The sequence below is a fragment of the Malaclemys terrapin genome, chromosome 2, assembly GCF_027887155.1.
Source record: "Malaclemys terrapin pileata isolate rMalTer1 chromosome 2, rMalTer1.hap1, whole genome shotgun sequence".
NCBI classification, from domain to species: Eukaryota; Metazoa; Chordata; order Testudines; family Emydidae; genus Malaclemys; species Malaclemys terrapin.
In genome coordinates this window covers 258,920,511-258,937,283 of record NC_071506.1, presented here as the reverse complement: position 1 = coordinate 258,937,283, position 16,773 = coordinate 258,920,511, and the positions used below count along the sequence as shown (strand labels likewise).

At 37.2% G+C, this 16,773-nt stretch overlaps 1 protein-coding gene across 12 annotated transcripts in view; it reads left to right on the top strand.

The window, feature by feature from the left end:
- PARD3 (par-3 family cell polarity regulator) overlaps positions 1 to 16,773 on the top strand; it is a 664,911-nt gene that overhangs the window by 636,978 nt on the left and 11,160 nt on the right. For all 12 annotated transcript variants that reach the window (XM_054020950.1, XM_054020949.1, XM_054020947.1 and 9 more), the window contains one exon: positions 8,779 to 8,899. In XM_054020950.1, coding sequence (XP_053876925.1) covers positions 8,779 to 8,899 — 121 coding nt within the window. The remainder of the gene's footprint in view (positions 1 to 8,778; positions 8,900 to 16,773) is intronic.

Here is a 16,773-nt window from a genome sequence, read left to right as displayed (position 1 = left end):
ATCATCACTTAAACTGTTCAGGTCTTTCAATTAAATTTGTGTTGCTGTATTACTTTACTAATTAATAGATTCCAAGGTAAAAAGGGACCACTATGATCATCTAGTCTGACCTCCTGTATAACACAGGTCATAGGACTTCCTGAAAATAATTCCTAGAACATATCTTTTAGAAAAACATCCAATCTTGATTTTTAAAATTGCCAGTGATGAAGAATCCACAATGACCTTTGGCAAATTGTTCCAATGGTCAATTACTCTCACTGTTAAAAATGTATGCCTTATTTCCAGTATGAATTTGTCTAGCTTCAACTTCCAGCCAGTGATATGGTCCTTGACATTGTGGTTTTATTACTTTTCTTTTTTTAAACAAAGATTTCATTTTTACTGAAAGCAAATGTGCATTACAGTCTAGAGAAAATGCTATTTGTTTTTCATACACACAACACCAAGATATAGAATTTTTTATGGATCATTTCAGTGGTTAAGAGAAAAAACAATCAATCTAAAAATGCTTTTCCATTCTCTAATATAATTTCTAGCAGTTCGCTAAGCATGACATAGAACCCCTCATGACCTTTTAAAGAAAATAAGCTTGTTGACGTTGAAAGAGAACTAAAGGGTGCAGTTCAGATATGTAAATAAAAGTATGCGCTAAAATTTTGTGTTGAAATTCGCTGATGACTTTAAAATCAATTGTATAATTAGAATCATTTGCTCTGTGAACATAATTCATTTGTAAATATTTAGGCCCCCATCCTGCAAAGACTTAGGCCTGGTCTACATTAACAGTTGTACTACTATTGCTATGTCAGGCTACGTCTTCACTGCGGGGGGGAGGTCGATTTAAGATACGCAAATTCAGCTACGCAAATAGCGTAGCTGAATTCGATGTATCCGAGCCGACTTACCCCGCTGTGAGGACAGCGGCAAATTGACCTCAGTGGCTCCCCCGTCGACGGCGCTTACTCCTACCTGCGCTGGTGGAGTACAAGCGTTTATTCAGGGATCGATTGTCGCGTCCCAGTGAGATGCGATACTTCGATCCCTGAGAGATCGATTTCTACCCACCGATTCAGGCAGGTAGTGAAGACATAGCCTCAGTTAATGGTGTGATTTTTTTTTAACCTACATAGCTATGCCAGTATAAGACCTACTGTGGATGCAGTTAGACTAGTGGGTCAACTGGCATCAACTATAGTGGTATAAGCATAGTTATACTGGAATTACTATGTTCAGCTAGGAGTGTTTCATCAGTTAAATATACCGGTATAACTAAAACAGCAAAACCCTCCTAGAGGAGACAAGGCCTTCCACACAGCATTCTATGGGGATTAATCATATGTGCAGTTACCTGCATAAGACTTTGCAGGACTGGATCCATCATCAAAAATATATTGATTTCAGTGTTGGTGTAGGAAAATATTTTGAAGTTCACAGACTGCCTCTCACCCCTTCTCTAGCATATTTTTTATGCTTCATCTGTGGTCAAGAAGACTAATCTCTCCTATGCCTCGTCCACTTATCTCCTGTATTTTACACCATCGAGGGATTTGTTGATTCTTATTATGGGTTCATCTACCTCCTCCTTAATATTTTGAAAAGGTCTTCCCCGAGTCAAATGATTTACATTCTCTTTTCTATTAGGTTTTTTAAAATAGTAAATCATAATAGTATGTTAAAAAATTAAAAATAAACAAGTGGTTTTTTTTACTCTTGCATTTTAGACAAAATTATCTATGGCCATGACTGCACCAGGTTTTACAGTAGTTTGTGGTTTGAAATTGGCTTGGATTGTTTCTGTACAACCTCACAGCTCTAAAGTAAGGATTAGACTTCGAAATAGCCCAGTAGCTTAATATCTGAGTTCACATGTTTATTGCAGGCTTCTAAAATATTCACTCTTCTTTTTAGTCAAAGAAGTCCCCTGAAATGCAAAACAGAATTTCTGTCTCCCACATGTGAGCTCTGACAGGCTAATAAGGAAGAAAGATGGTCGCAATAAAAGGGGTCTTGGGTGCATTCCTCAGATTTCACTGGTTGTAAAATGATGGCCGTGCTACAAAATGACCACATAGGGTTTGGAAGTGAAATCTAGTCTTGAGAGTTTGAAGAGTCTGCTGTAGTGAAGTGACCTCCCTGTCAGCCATAAAATATCCAGAGGACTAGAGTTATCACATCAAAAGCAAGTGCCATATTAACAGCTTTGGAGACCAACATTTTAACCCAGAGAATAGAGCTGTGTATTTTTAATTTGTGATGATTTACTACATTGAAATTGGTGTGAAATGGACAACAAATCACAGTGTCAAAATCTGGAAATGAATTTTATCAGCTGAAGGAAGTTGTGTCTTTTGGGATTTGCATAACTTTCTCATAATACATTTCATATTAGAGATGATGCTTAAAACTGAAAGAAAACTGGAAAATCCATCCAACTTCCTAAGTAGCTGATTTCACACATACACAGTGACATATATCCTAGTTTCTATAGCCTTGTTTTGGTGGGAATTAATATGCCATTGTGTGTGTGTGTGTGTGTGTATATATATATATATATATATAACATATACACACACACACAATGGCATATTAATTCCCACTAAAACAAGGTGGGAATTAATATATATACATACATATAACCGGGGTAAAATGCAAAGAGATCTTGCTTGTCGTATTAAGCTGCTCCCTGAGTTTAGCTACATTTTAAAAAGTACAAACATTAAAGGAGATATCATTCTCTGTATTCACTTTGCAAAGATGAAATGGCAGAAAGGGGCTTTTGTAACTCTGTGCATGATAGAAATAAGCTAAGATTGAAAAAGATCTGTAAAAGAAAATTTAGTTGGGAGGTATACCCTTCAACATGCAAGAAGCTGTCCCTGTTAGAAACTAACTTTGCATACATAATTAATTTGAGCAACACATTCAGTCTCTACAGCTACAAGAGAAATTGAATTCAGGTGTTTGCTGAACATATGGGGGATTTACTGTGAATTTATGACCTGTGGTTTGAGTGTAAAACCCCAAGATACTAGCTGATAAAAGTTAATGAAGCTTGTGCAGAGAAGCTATTTTTATTTGCATTTTAGTAATTGATACATTTTCTTCTTTAAACACCTTCCCCCTTGCCCCATTTCTCATAAATTCTTTGGAACTTGAGGAAAACAGGAGCAATAAAAGACCCACCTTTCTAAGTTCCCTTCCATAGTACCTTTACAACTGTTGGTATTTAAACCAGTTTGTGACATACTCATCTGACCCTATTATAACACACACTGTTGAGCTGTGACCACACAGTTACTCCTTTATACAATGCAACCCTATGTTAGCCCCATTTGCACATCCAGAACTATGTTGCCTAGCCATGTAAGTGCACTCTGGGAAAATCTGTGCCTATATTTCATAATGCCTCTGGAAGTGAGAATGTGGAGAACATGCACACAAAATGGCACCAGTAGCATGTGGGACTATGCATTCTGGATGCCTACAGCACCGACAGCTAGACAGAAGAAGGGCTGACCAAACTGGTAACACAGGCATGCTTAGGGAGTTCCAGCTAGATTAATGAAAGACAGAAGGATTATTAACTATCTAGGTTACCACCAAGTATTAACCATATTGGGTCTGGATACATCCATCCATGTCACTAGCTGTTTATAAACTCACTTAGAACTTGCAGAGTAGTGGACTGCATTGTCTAGTATAGCATTAACCTTAAAGTTAAATCCAGGGATATTTTTCATGCCATTTTACCATATGTCCACATCTTTTTTTGCAACAACATGACAGTTGCTGTTTAGTCACCTGTTTGAGTGATTTGAGACAAGCCCATCTGCTTTGAATGAGCACGGCGGGGGAAAAGGTATTCTAATTCCATTAAATTTAGCGGAAGCTTTTATAGTGGATTAACACTGCCCTAGCACTGTTCCTCTATTTTATCCTGCCCTAGCAATGAAGACAGGTCCAATTTAATACACACTCAGCTAGTTCTGAACTTTGGCAAGCATATATTCTGCAGGCTAATGCATTGCCCCAAGAGTGATAACACCATTAATAACCAATGAGGCAACCTTTTAAAATTCCTGGGAACACATTTTCTTCTTGCTTCTACCTGTGGATAGAGGGGTATCCAACTCTTGATTTTTAAAGTAACATAAGAAAGTTTAAATGATGTGAATATTCTGTCTAAACTTAAGGAAATGTAATTAGTACAACAAGTAGGCAATGTTCGCTCACTAGCTTGCCGTGATTGAGAACCCAGTTATTACATTTGTGTTTTATAACGGCAATCAAGAGATCTAAGCAGCTAGCTAGATCATGGAATACCAGGCAGCTCCAATCCGTGTTAAAAAATGTCAAGGTGTAGGAAACATTGTTCATTTACTAACCTTTTGGTTATTCTAGTCGGGTTGGTACTGCCCGGTGGTCATGGTGTTAGGACCCTTTTTCCTCCTTTTTCAGGCAAATGAATTTTTCCAAAGCTTTAGTCATCCCTGTTCAGAAGCTTGTTTATATCCACTTTATCACGTTGACAATCTGTCTGTTTTGAAAGGATTACAACTCTGTACATCAATGCATGACATCACGGTGAGACATTGCTTAATGATCTGAGACTCTTATGGTCATTGCTATAGCTGCCTGTTACTGAAAATGTGTGCCAGGTCTGGTCTATGAGCTTTGCTTACTGTTGCTTTTTTTTGCCCATGCGGGTGACTGTTTTAAGTAGCATTTGTGAAATAGCCAACTGTTAAATGTACCATCTGTAGTCAGAAGATAACTAAGGTCCACATGCAGAACTGGTGTAAATAGGCCCAACTCCATTGGAACAAATGGAATTGTGCCGGCTTACACCAGGGCTGAGTTTGGCCCTGAAAACTTTCCTCTTTATTTTGTTCAAGAACTGTTAGTAATTGGAGCAAGAGGAAATGTAATTTGTCTTCACAAAAAACTGGGTTCTCACAAGTACCTGATCCTGGGAGGTGCTGATTGTCTTCTGCGAAGTTGCGGGCACCCTCCCTGGAAGTAAATTGCAGCTAAGTTAAAGTTTTGTAACAAAAGCACAAACTAGGCAATAGCTGGTTTACGATACAAAGCTGAAACTCAGTCCAGCTTCATGTATACCAAATTTCAAATAAACCAAGGCTAAGTTTCAAGTTAAACTCCTTCCTCCACATAGATAATTCTGGACAGTTTGGATTGAGTTGGCTTTTAAATTTTGGGTTCATGTGAATGCAAAACACAAACAAAAATGTAATATAGTGCTTATAAGTAAGCCTGGCTATTACCCATCCCCAACCAGTACTGGTTCTGTACAAGTCCCCTCCAGCAGAGGAGAATTTTAAGCAGCCTGGAACAAAGCCTCTCTCCCAGTGCACTTTCTGTGGCTAAAGTCCTGCATCCAAGTGACATACTTACCAAGTCAAAACTGGTATTGTCATAGACTGAGAACTTGCTAGGTTATTTATTATTCATTAAGTGCTCTATAAGACTAACATAAAGACAGTCCTTGCCCCAAGGAGCTTGAGGTCTAAAAGGCAGCCATAGATTAGACAACACACACTGGGAGACGCAGGAGAGAAGTAATCTTAGAACAGTTGTTTTGGGTGTGTGGTTTTATGTTTTCGTTTCATTTATCTAATTTCCTTCTTGTTTTTTCACTTCCTTGTGGAAGAAATGAATGAATTTTCAAGAAGGCTTTTGTTGAGGATAGGGTGTTCTAATAGCCTACTGGTCATTTTATGCATAGAAGCATGCAAAGATGGGAGTGGGTGAAGGAAACAAAGGAGCTGGTGGTGGAATTAAGAACGAGAGGGGAAAGGTGGAAAGAAACAAGAGCTCAGGTGGCAGGCCAGGGTAGAGTTGTGCAGTGCCTTGAAGACAAGAATGAGAAGTTTAAACCTGATATGACGGGCAAGGAGATCACTGGAGTGATTCAAGAAAGGGGCATAGTGCAGGGCTGAGAATGAAAACAATAAAATAAAAGAGAGGCAACATGTGCTCCTCTTCAACCTCCCCCTCCCCCAAATAATCTGTCCTCCCTTAAAGGTTTCTTAAGGCCATCTCCCTATGTTATCCTAACATCCCTCCAACTCCCCACCTTCTCTCTTAATATTTTTAAAGATTTTTTTAATAACATATGGTCACTTGATCTCACTTATTCTGTATCTTTGTGACTCTTTGAGTACAAGGAATTTTGGGTGGCAATTGTGCTGGGAGACTGAAGTGATTGGTGCCACAAGTACTCCTGTTCTTCTTTTTGCGGATACAGACTAACACGGCTGTTACTCTGAAACTTGAAGTGATTTTGTTCTTTAATGATCTATTTTTCAGTGAAATAGCCCTATAGCTCCATTCCCCACTGCTCTCCATTTTCTAATTTTAGATTTTGTCCCTCACTTTTTCAGTTAGGAGGTAAAATATGGAAGGTTTTTCTTGTCTATCTGTGTCAAACCCATTAGTAACTTGAATGCTTCCCTTAAGTCAACTTGACATTTTCTTTGTGCAATTCTGAATAAATTCATCCTTTTTAGAGTTTTTGGAGAAGTTATTCATAAATCCTGGGGTCGTCCTCCGTTGCTCCAGCTCATTCCAGTGAAAAGACGACCAACCTGCTGAGCATACAAGTTCCGGAGGAGGCTTACCCATTATGCCTTACAATATCTTTATTGATTATTTTGTGTAATATTCCACTGTTGATGGAACTATTTTTAACAGCATCCATAGAATGAGCAAAAGTCTTTTACAGTATGTTTTCTACAATAATCCCTTCACCCATTTTGTGGTCAATAAGAAGGCATCAATTCCATTTAATCTGTGGGCTCTATTTTGGCTTATTGTCTCAACATTTTAGCACAAGCTGCCTTACTGCAGTACTTTTTCTTACCATTAAACAGAGGCAGCTCTTTATTGTCATGCCCTCTTTCCTGCTGTGCCTCCAACAGGCTAATCCTTTCAGCTCATTCAGTGGCTCTTTTACACTGTTATCTCTTCTGAGTTTGAAATGAACCACATCCCCTGACTGATGAGCCCCCTCATATTCATTGATCATTTTAAGTACATCAAGTGGCCTAACTAGAGCTATTTGCTAATCTCTTTTTACCACACTAAATGGTATTGCAAACAAAAAAAATATTCTTACCTCTTAAAGCCTAAAAATTAAAAACATGTCAGCAAGTCTGCATGTATTTTGCATTACATTTTATACATACTCTACTACTATATTGCTTGTTTGTTATAGTAACAATCTCTAGTTTTGAAAAGCAGTAAACTATACCAAAAAAATGTTTGTACTTGTATTGAACTGTGCCAATTACAAAAGTCAAAGTGCATGGTATCACTACAGATTAACCTAGACAAGAGCTGTACAGCTCCAACAGGATTAGGGGGTGACATGACCTGAGAAATCTATAGTCTTCAAGTCCCTCCCACCAGAGGGGATAGAGTGGGGAAAACTCCATAAGTGAGACTTCACAATTTCTTCCCCCTCTGATTTTTTTCCGTAAGGGAGGGGATGATCTGGGATTTGCATGCATTATGCTTTTTCTATGTACAGTGTCTAAATCTACAAATCTATGGAATTATTCTCCACTGTTTCTCTTTAGCTTTCTCATTTGAAACAACGTAATAATACCTGAACATTTTTTCATCAGCACTTTTAACGGAAGGCAATAAATGCAGGGCTTAAGAGCCCCAGAATAAGAGATTAAAATGGAGAAAGAATTGCTTCTGGTTAGCCTTTAATATAAAAGATTTGTCTGTCAGGCATCCTACAATTCCCACATCAAAAACTCTGAAGTATGCCAGAAGTTAGAGGAACGGGGGGGCAGACCGGAGAAGCTGGAAAAATGGCAATGAGATTAATGAATATCCACTTTTCTATCTGCCTTATGAAACTAGCCATTCCTGTGCATATTTCATGATGGTTTCACATAAATCAAGTTTAAAATGTACTATGGAGAGGGGATTACCTGTTACGGCCATTATGGTAAATTTATGGTTTTAAATAGTTCAAGTCTGCGTATGACTGTACATAAAAAAAAACTATAATGTTATTCAATCTTCCACAGAATACTGGAATGTCACAGGATGTCAACAAGCCTGTAACCTGAATGTGTTCTTGTGAGCCTCTGGCCCAGTTGTGTTCTTGAATATTGTACTGTCAAATAGATTTAATTTTACATTTCCATTAGCCTTTTAATGATATCAAAATATCAGTTTAAAAGACTTGTTAGAAACAGAACTAAGGGATGACAGGTTCTTATTGATTGGAAGAAAATAATCAAATTGTTTATAGACAGGATTTCCAAACATCATAAATTAATTTGATGGAACTAAAGTTCTGACATCAGAACCATAGATTAAATGATGAATAAGTATCGCCCATGTTTATTAAATATTAGTGGTCAGTTTTTCCTATATGTTCCTAATTTTTAATCTAAAAGTTTGTCTGATGCTAATGAATATATTCTTTGTACTTTATAATCCCTATGGTAACATTAACTGTAGAAGTGCCAATTTGCTTTGATGAGTTTAGAAATTGCATTTTAAAATAGCCTCACTATTCTCATTCCGTTTGAAATTTCTTTTAAAGCTGCAAACAGTATTAATAATAAGAGCAAACTGAAGAACATTTTATTTAATGCCTGCAACTTGTTTTAAAATTCTTTCATTACTTCTAAAGTACTGTCACTTCACAAGAAGCTGCGATTTTCCTAATAACCAAATTTCACAGATTATGGTTCTAAAGTTTGTTCATCCTTTACCTCCTCTTTCTTTTAGCATCCGATCAACTCCTAGCAATCATGACCGGATACAGCGTCTGAGGCAAGAATTTCAGCAAGCAAAGCAAGATGAAGATGTGGAAGACCGCAGACGTACCTATAGTTTTGAACAACCATGGGTGAGTGTTTAGATGCTCCATATACTGGACAATGCCTCCCCTCCCCAAGTGTACATTAAGTACAGCCATTTCAGCTGTGGTCCTTAATCCTGCATGCAACAAAGCAATGTAGATCCAAGCTCCTCTGACCTTTTAACTCCTGACCTTTCTCTTATCTCCATCTGTGGTCCATTGTTGCTAATTTCATTTTATATCATACTCAGCCATCTGTCCATTGTGTAAATGGTATCATTTGCTCTGTGACAAAACATAGCTCAGTCTATTATCACTGTGGACTAATTTATAGTTCAGTTGGTACCTAAAGGAGTGGGAGTTGTCTGGACATTTTCTATAAATAGGTAATTTTTCACTTCTCAAACTAGAGAGATTCCATCGCAATATGGATATATTCATGAAATACAAGCTGGACTGTACGGAAAGACTGTGTATATATCAAATTAATGCCTAAAAATATTGAGGTCCTTGTGAGGCATTATCACGGGTTGAGATTAATTTTTTTCTTAAGAAAAAAAGTACATGTATTTTCCCACTAAAAAGAAGAGGTACATATCCCAATTGATCTTTTAAATATTGTTCATGCTGATGTAGCAAGGGGATACAATTATGTAAATCTACATGCTTTCCTTGTTTACCATAACTGAATCAGTCAATTTGTTTTTGAATCAGATATGGTTCTTAAATTAGGATTCTTTAAATATCTGTGGCAAATATTTTTATCTAGTTTATTTTTTGTTAAAAATGTCACAATAAAGAATATGAGCTTGCTGCCAACCCTATTCCAAGAAAGAACAACTGTATCTTGAAGCCAATAGAATACGTCACAATTGAAAAAATCTTGTACATTGGGTTGTATTCTTGTTGTTAGGCTTGGAAAGATTAGAATATTAGAAGGTAAATGTTGGTAAACATCAATTTCACCATACACACACACATTGATAAAAAAATTCCATTGGTGATGATAGAAATTTACAGATAGGCAAAGTAAGAAAAGTGTTCCTTGAGAACTTATTAGAGTTTGATTTCTAAGGCTGTTTACTTTGTATATTTTGACATTTGCTCTTGACAGTTTGTGTTTTAATGGATATAAACCTTTAACTTTTTGAATCTTAACATCTGCTGTCATTAAATAATTATGGTCTGACTGCCCCCTCCCATAATTTCCTGCAACTGGGAACATTTAAATAGATAAAAATGGGGAGGGAGGGGAGGAATAGAAAATAGAAGAAAAGAGAGAGAATAGAAAAAATGCTTTAAATCCATATTTTTGCTCAATTATCTATATTTAAGTAGATAAAAATAAACATCAATATTATTTGTTGAAATTGTAAAAAAATGAAAATTGAATACTGCCAAACCTATTTAGTAGAATTATAATGTACTCTAGGCTGATGTGGAAATACCCAGAGATAAATTTCACTGAGTATGATAGTTATTTGGGATAACATAGGTAAAATCATAGATGTGCACATCATCTCTATTTGTCTGTGATGGTGAATATAGAACTGACATGTTTACACACAGTTTAACCTTTGTGCCCTCATCCTTCTTTAATGCATCCATTTGAAATTTTAACATGCAGCATGGAAAGGAACAAAGGTAAATGTGTCCTTAAATGACCTAAAACTGCTGAGAATACTGTATAGGCTTTTCTTTCCCACGTTGGAAAAAGAGAATAAATAAAATGCACGTTTTATTTTTTTCATTACCAGATGTTTTTAATATGAAGTGGTGAAGATAATCTGATACCCCATTTCTGTTGTACTGTAAGATTTTTGGGAGATAGAAGGTTGGATATGGGGAGTATTTGTCCATAATGACTATCCACTGTTTCTTAGTCTCAGAATGAGAGATCGAGCAGAGTTCTTGGGAAAAGGGTTTTATGAGGAAAAACTTGCACTCTTGAAGACTTGGGAACTTAACTACTGAAGGTCATGGGCCAAATTGTTGTATATCTAAATGCCATAGCAACTTTAGACAGACAACTTGGCTTGTATTATAGTTTCCAGTAATGAGTGAGTAGGGAATTATTTGGATGACAGGCTGATTACCTTAGGAATGGAATAATTTCCTAAATTGTGGGTCAGAACATTGACCTTTCCTTTTTTTCTCTTTCAAACAATTGGGATCTCTCCATTTACTCCCCATTCTACTGATCATGCAAATGAGCTCAAAGTGACTGTAATTCTGCTTAATGTATTAATTTTAATTCTGAAGCTTATTGTTACTTTTGTCGGAGCTGCTCTGTTGTTAAAGCTGTAACTAGCTGCATGATTTTTATTATATCTGTACTTTTAAAAAAATTGGTCCAGAGTAACTTGGAATTATTTTTTCGTTTCATGTACTTCTGAGATCACAGTGCTTGGAAAGGATAAAACAGTGATCTCATCCATTTCTGTAGTTTACAATCATTTTAGTGTCAGGAACCATAAACTCCTCTCTTAAGCAGTGTGTATATCTTCAACATATTAGTCTAAGATTATGGAGTTTGTAAGGGCACCCTCTCAAAATGCATCCAGATGTGTTATTAAATACCAATGACTTCAAAAATGTGCAAGTAGTTTACTATACATATAGAGGAGGAGACTTAGATGCATTTGTCAAACTCCTTTTCAGTCGTCTTGTCTGTAAGCTGTTAGCTATAAACTATAGTAGTGAAAAGTGCACCTGTGCAAGGGCTATTGTTAAAAAAAAATGTTTTTGCCTGAGGGAGCTGGTTTGTGACACAAATGGGGCTTCCATGGACAAAAGGCTTTAAATCCAGAAAAGTGCCTTAGTCATATGATTGAAATAAACTTTGCCCTGATTTGGATAGAAAGAGGAAAAAAACAATCTTATCATCTGCAGAGTCATGTGCACTATAAAGTGATAAGTAGTTTGCATTTTTCATTAACATGATGATGGGAGACTGGAGGATAGGGAGCAAAGTGATGATATGATATGGGACTGCTGGTTACTTTAAAATAGTAAATGAAAATGTGTTTTGGAGTGTGTGCAGTGTGTACTGATAAAACTCCTGTGGCTATTAGGATATTCAAAGGGCTTGATGGCTAGTATGACAGGCCTTGTCTACACTAAAGGAAAAAGTCGATCTAAGCTACGCAATTTGAGTTATGCGAATAGCATAACTCAAATCAACATAGCTTAGATCTACTTACTGCAGGGTCCACACTATGCGACATCGATGGGAGACGCTCTCCCATCGACTCCCCTTACTCTTCTCGATCAGGTGGAGAACAGGAGTTGATGGGAGAGTGATCGCCGCAGCATCGATCCTCCATTAAGTGTAGACAAAGGCGTCAAGCCCTCTGACATCTATTCCAATCTACCCTGGGTTGATAGTAACCAAAGATACTACAATTCAGTTACCTATGTCAAATGAATTTAATCTCAGCCAGAGCTTAGTGGGAAAGTGTCCCTATTACAAAAAGCTGCATCAAATTGGCACAGAATTATACCCTTGGCAAAGCAGGGCCGCCCAGAGGATTCCGGGGGCCTGGGGTCTTCGGTGGCGGGTCCCGGAGTGGAAGGACCCCCCCGCCGCAGGTCTTTGGGGCACTTTGGCGGCAGATCCTGGAGCGGAGGGACCCCCCGCTGCCGAATTGCCACCGAAGACCCGGAACAGAAGAAGCTCCGGAGCCCCGGGCCCTGCTAGAGTTTTCCGGGGCCCCCGGAGCGAGTGAAGGACCTCGCTCCAGGGGCCCTGAAAAACTCTGGTGGGGGCCCCTGTGGGGCCCAGGGTCTGGGGCAAATTGCCCCACATGTCCCCTCCCCCCCCCGGGCATGGAGTCTGAACTATCCCTTTCGTTGAAAGTTCCCATCAGGTCATATTTACTGCTCTATAGCTGGGAAGTGCCCAACCAGTACCTGTTATGTTTATAACATAGGACTTGACTCTCTAAGGCTGTCAGTCCAGCCCCTTTCATGAACACTAAATTCACATTAAAATGTTTTTTAAAATACTGAAAATGCTAGTGTGTGAAAGATGAGATGAGGACATATATTAAAATAGCAAGGTGCAATTATACAAATTTGCTCAAGGTCATTTGAATGATGTATTGATTTTTTTCAACCATTCTTACTTCATTAACAATGATTAAGCTTTCTTTTTTCTTTCTTTTTTTTTTTTTTTACATCCAGAGTCCACTAAAGTCCAAAGTAATTTTTCTGTCAGCTCATAGTTTTGTTGAAGGGATTTAAAACAGTAAAATTTCTAATGGCCTGCTTTTTTTTTTTTTTTTTTTTTTTCTGTCCCTAACCATTTATTTGTGTTTGAGAGAGAGAATGAGAGAGAGAATTACCAGCAGATTCACAATTGCATTAGGTACACAACATATACGTGACACTACACAGCTAAAGTGGAAAAGTAACAGGGATATGAACAAGCCATTGTTACCCTGTTGGCAAAAAATCAAGCCAATATTTGGTGTAATAAAGGTGTAATTTATATTTGTAAATAAATAGCAGTGGACATGCAGAGGAACCAGTCTACATTCTGAGTCTGGTGTGGCATCATTCTATATCAGTTAAAATTTAAGATATTTGGTGGTGCTAGGTTATATTTTCCCTCAAAAGCTGGAGTCATTTTGTATTGATTTTTCAGTTCAGTGCCAGCGTCGTGTGACTGGGTTTTGTTTTTTTTTGTTCTTTTCCATGTTGTGAGTATTAGGTCTGCTGAGACTCATCTTTCTTTGAACCAATGCTGGGGTTGTGGGATTTGGGCTATAATTTCTTCTATATCTTGTATTTAATGTATTTTTGTCTAGTCACATCTTAATTAACTGATCCCCACCTTCAATAACAAAAACACAGCAACTAAGTATTATAGCCTTAAATGTCAGGGGATTGAACCACCCAATTAAAAGAAAAAAGGATTTTGAATCAATTGAAAACAGTGCTCTGCTTCCCAGCCCTGCTCCAAGAAACACACCTACCACCCAAAAAGCATTGAAAACTCCTTTTCACACAAAAACTGATGCTAAAAAAAGAGCATTGCATTTTCCATTCACAAAAACATTCCCTTCCAGTCACTCATAATCTAATTGGATTATTCAGTCTGCAGAATATTGGTATCATAAGACATTGCAGTTAGACAGAATTTAGTCCTAAATATTTATGCACCAAATAAAGATCCTTTATTTTTTAAAGCAACAGTTAATTTGGTCAAAACTAAATATATCACCACTGTTTTGGGTATGGGATTTTAATTGTACACTGAATTTTGCAACAGACAAATCACTGCATAGTTTCCTTAAGGTAAATGCTGAAAAACATTTAACAACCTAATGAAGTATAGATTGGTATAACAGGTCTTTGGAAGTTCTCACTACAAAATCAGGGAGTATACTCTCTTCTCTGTTGCTTTATTCCAACACAGGCCTTTTCCCTGTTTCTAAAGCAGACACAACGGAAACCTTATCCTTTCTGTCACTTTTTGCTATCCTCGTATCCATACAAGCAATTCTTACATCTTATACGAAATCACAGGGACTTAATAGCTCATTCCTAGAAGATAAGACCTAGAATAATTTGAACAATTTACCCAACAATGCAAAACAAGAAAGGTCTGGTTTTTAGGAGTATCTGCAGTTGCAACTGCACCTTAACACTATTTCTGACTGGGAAAACACGACAGCCAATGTTGAAGGAAAAACTTGGAAGATAAGCAAGAAGGACAGGTCGCTGTAAATTATGCAGAAACAGGTTAATCGCTTAAAGGAGAATGAGAATTTAAATAGTCAGAGTTTTAAAACAGATCTTAAAATTGGCCTATGATATAAGATCTTGTGTAAGAATTTTTATCCCAAGATGTAAGAGCCCTGATCAAAATGTAAAAGAACTAACAACTATATACATTAAAAGCCAAACAATGTTTTTTTCTTTCCCCAAAATCCAGAGGTAGAACCATAGCCATGTAGGTGGTCCTGCCCACAGACTCCTTCCCTTCATTCTGTATGTAATTTTCTTTGTCAACCATTAAGGAATTAATACAATATCATATCTTCCTTGTAAAGATTTAGGTTCCATCTTAAAAATCTTATATTTGAAAAGTATTTATTTCTAGTTCAAATTATGCTAAATTATGCAATTCTAATTTACCCCACATGAAATGAAGGTGGCAGATTTAAAAAATGCAATTATTGCATTTTGTATTTCAATATATTTATAGCTTATAGAATGGAATTCATACAAATAGAAAGGATGTAATTTCAAATTTCTGAAAGTATGGTGGTTGGTTTTTGCCATAGTGACTATTATTTTTCCATCTGCGGTGATCCCACACCACTCTAATGCTTTTCAGTTTTCAGGATGTACTCCATAGAGAAGGTATACAAAGAGATGGAATTTTCTTATTACATGGTGTTTGAATAAAATCCCTGCTGGCAATTACTTACAGGGAATATTGCTATATCTTCTGTTTCCTGTAGCAATGTAAGCAAAAAGATGGAGGTAAAAATACTCCTCAAGGACATCTCTAGGTCCATAGAATGTTTTATATAATTGTACATTTTGATACCCACAGTTAATGGATTACATTTCATCTGTGTCAAGCACATCTTTACATAAAGCAGGCAAGGTCATGCAATCTTATCTATTTCTAATTCTACTGAACATAGGTACGTCAAAAGTTTTTAGTGCCTTAAGTCTACAAACTGGCCATGGACTTGCTGCAACTTTTGGGTTAAACTATGAAGCCTGTTCTAGAAAAGTTAAGCAAATTTATTCAAATAATTAATGGTGACTTTTTTAATTGAGAAAATAATAAAGAACTATTAGCTCTATTAGTTTTTATATAGGTGCAAGGAAATTCTGCAAGTTTTAACTAAAAGTTTCTCTGAATTCTTTCACCCTGGACAGTAGGTGGTACTGTGAGTTCCATCTCCTAAGCTAGTGGATTCCCCAAAATCTTCAGAGGCCCCTCATATTTTTTCTCTCTCTCTCTCTCTCACATGCATGCACATACACAAACTTTCCCTCTCTAGTTCTGTGATAGTGCATCTTCTACAGGAACCACACAATCATGGTATTTAATGCTGCCCTAATGGGTGTGGATTCCAACCTGCAGAGAGGGAAACTGAATAAGTCTGCATTAACTTACCAAAAGACCCACGGGTTTGGTGATGGGATAGTTCCATGGATAGTATCCTGAACTCCATGGACAGACTTCTGCAATAAAGGGGGAGAATGCTGCTCAGGGGCAGTATGCCTGCCTTCTACACTCTGCCCAGGCTGGGGTTCACTAGAACCTCCCTCCCGCTATTGCTGGTAGTGAAGGATACAATATGGCCCAGAGAGATTAATGATGTCAACGCATTCCATGAAAAATATCTTAGTTTTACTATTTTAATACTGTAAGTGAAGTTATAGAAATGTGTAACTTTCCCAAGCCAGGTATTAAAGTAGTGTCTATTTAAGAATAGAGCTGTTTAATTTCATACACGTCACACCTTCATGTTGAGTTTTCATTTTACAAGATGAGTATCCTGTATTCAGTTTAACGATGCTGAGTGGCATAGCTATTATCATCACTTAAATGTATTGTTGAAGACTTGAACATACATTTATTTGTATAATTCAGCCTTGGTTGTTGTTGCAGCCTTGACCGCTTTTTGGTTTAAAAGGTCAATGCTTGTCATACACCTCATCACAAACAAGGGCAGAATTCTTTGCAATTTGTACTAAGAGCTGTTGCCAGGTTTGTTTGATGGCTTCAAAGAATTATTATATTTATACTTTTCTTTGCGGTACCCTGTTTGTACAGGTGTTAATATGTTTTTGTGTTGTGTTCCAAATGCATGGTTTGTGTTGCAAGACATTAAAATTTTTCACCATGGAGGTTTTCCTTTATTCTTGGTGTGTATTTTTGTAGTAACATA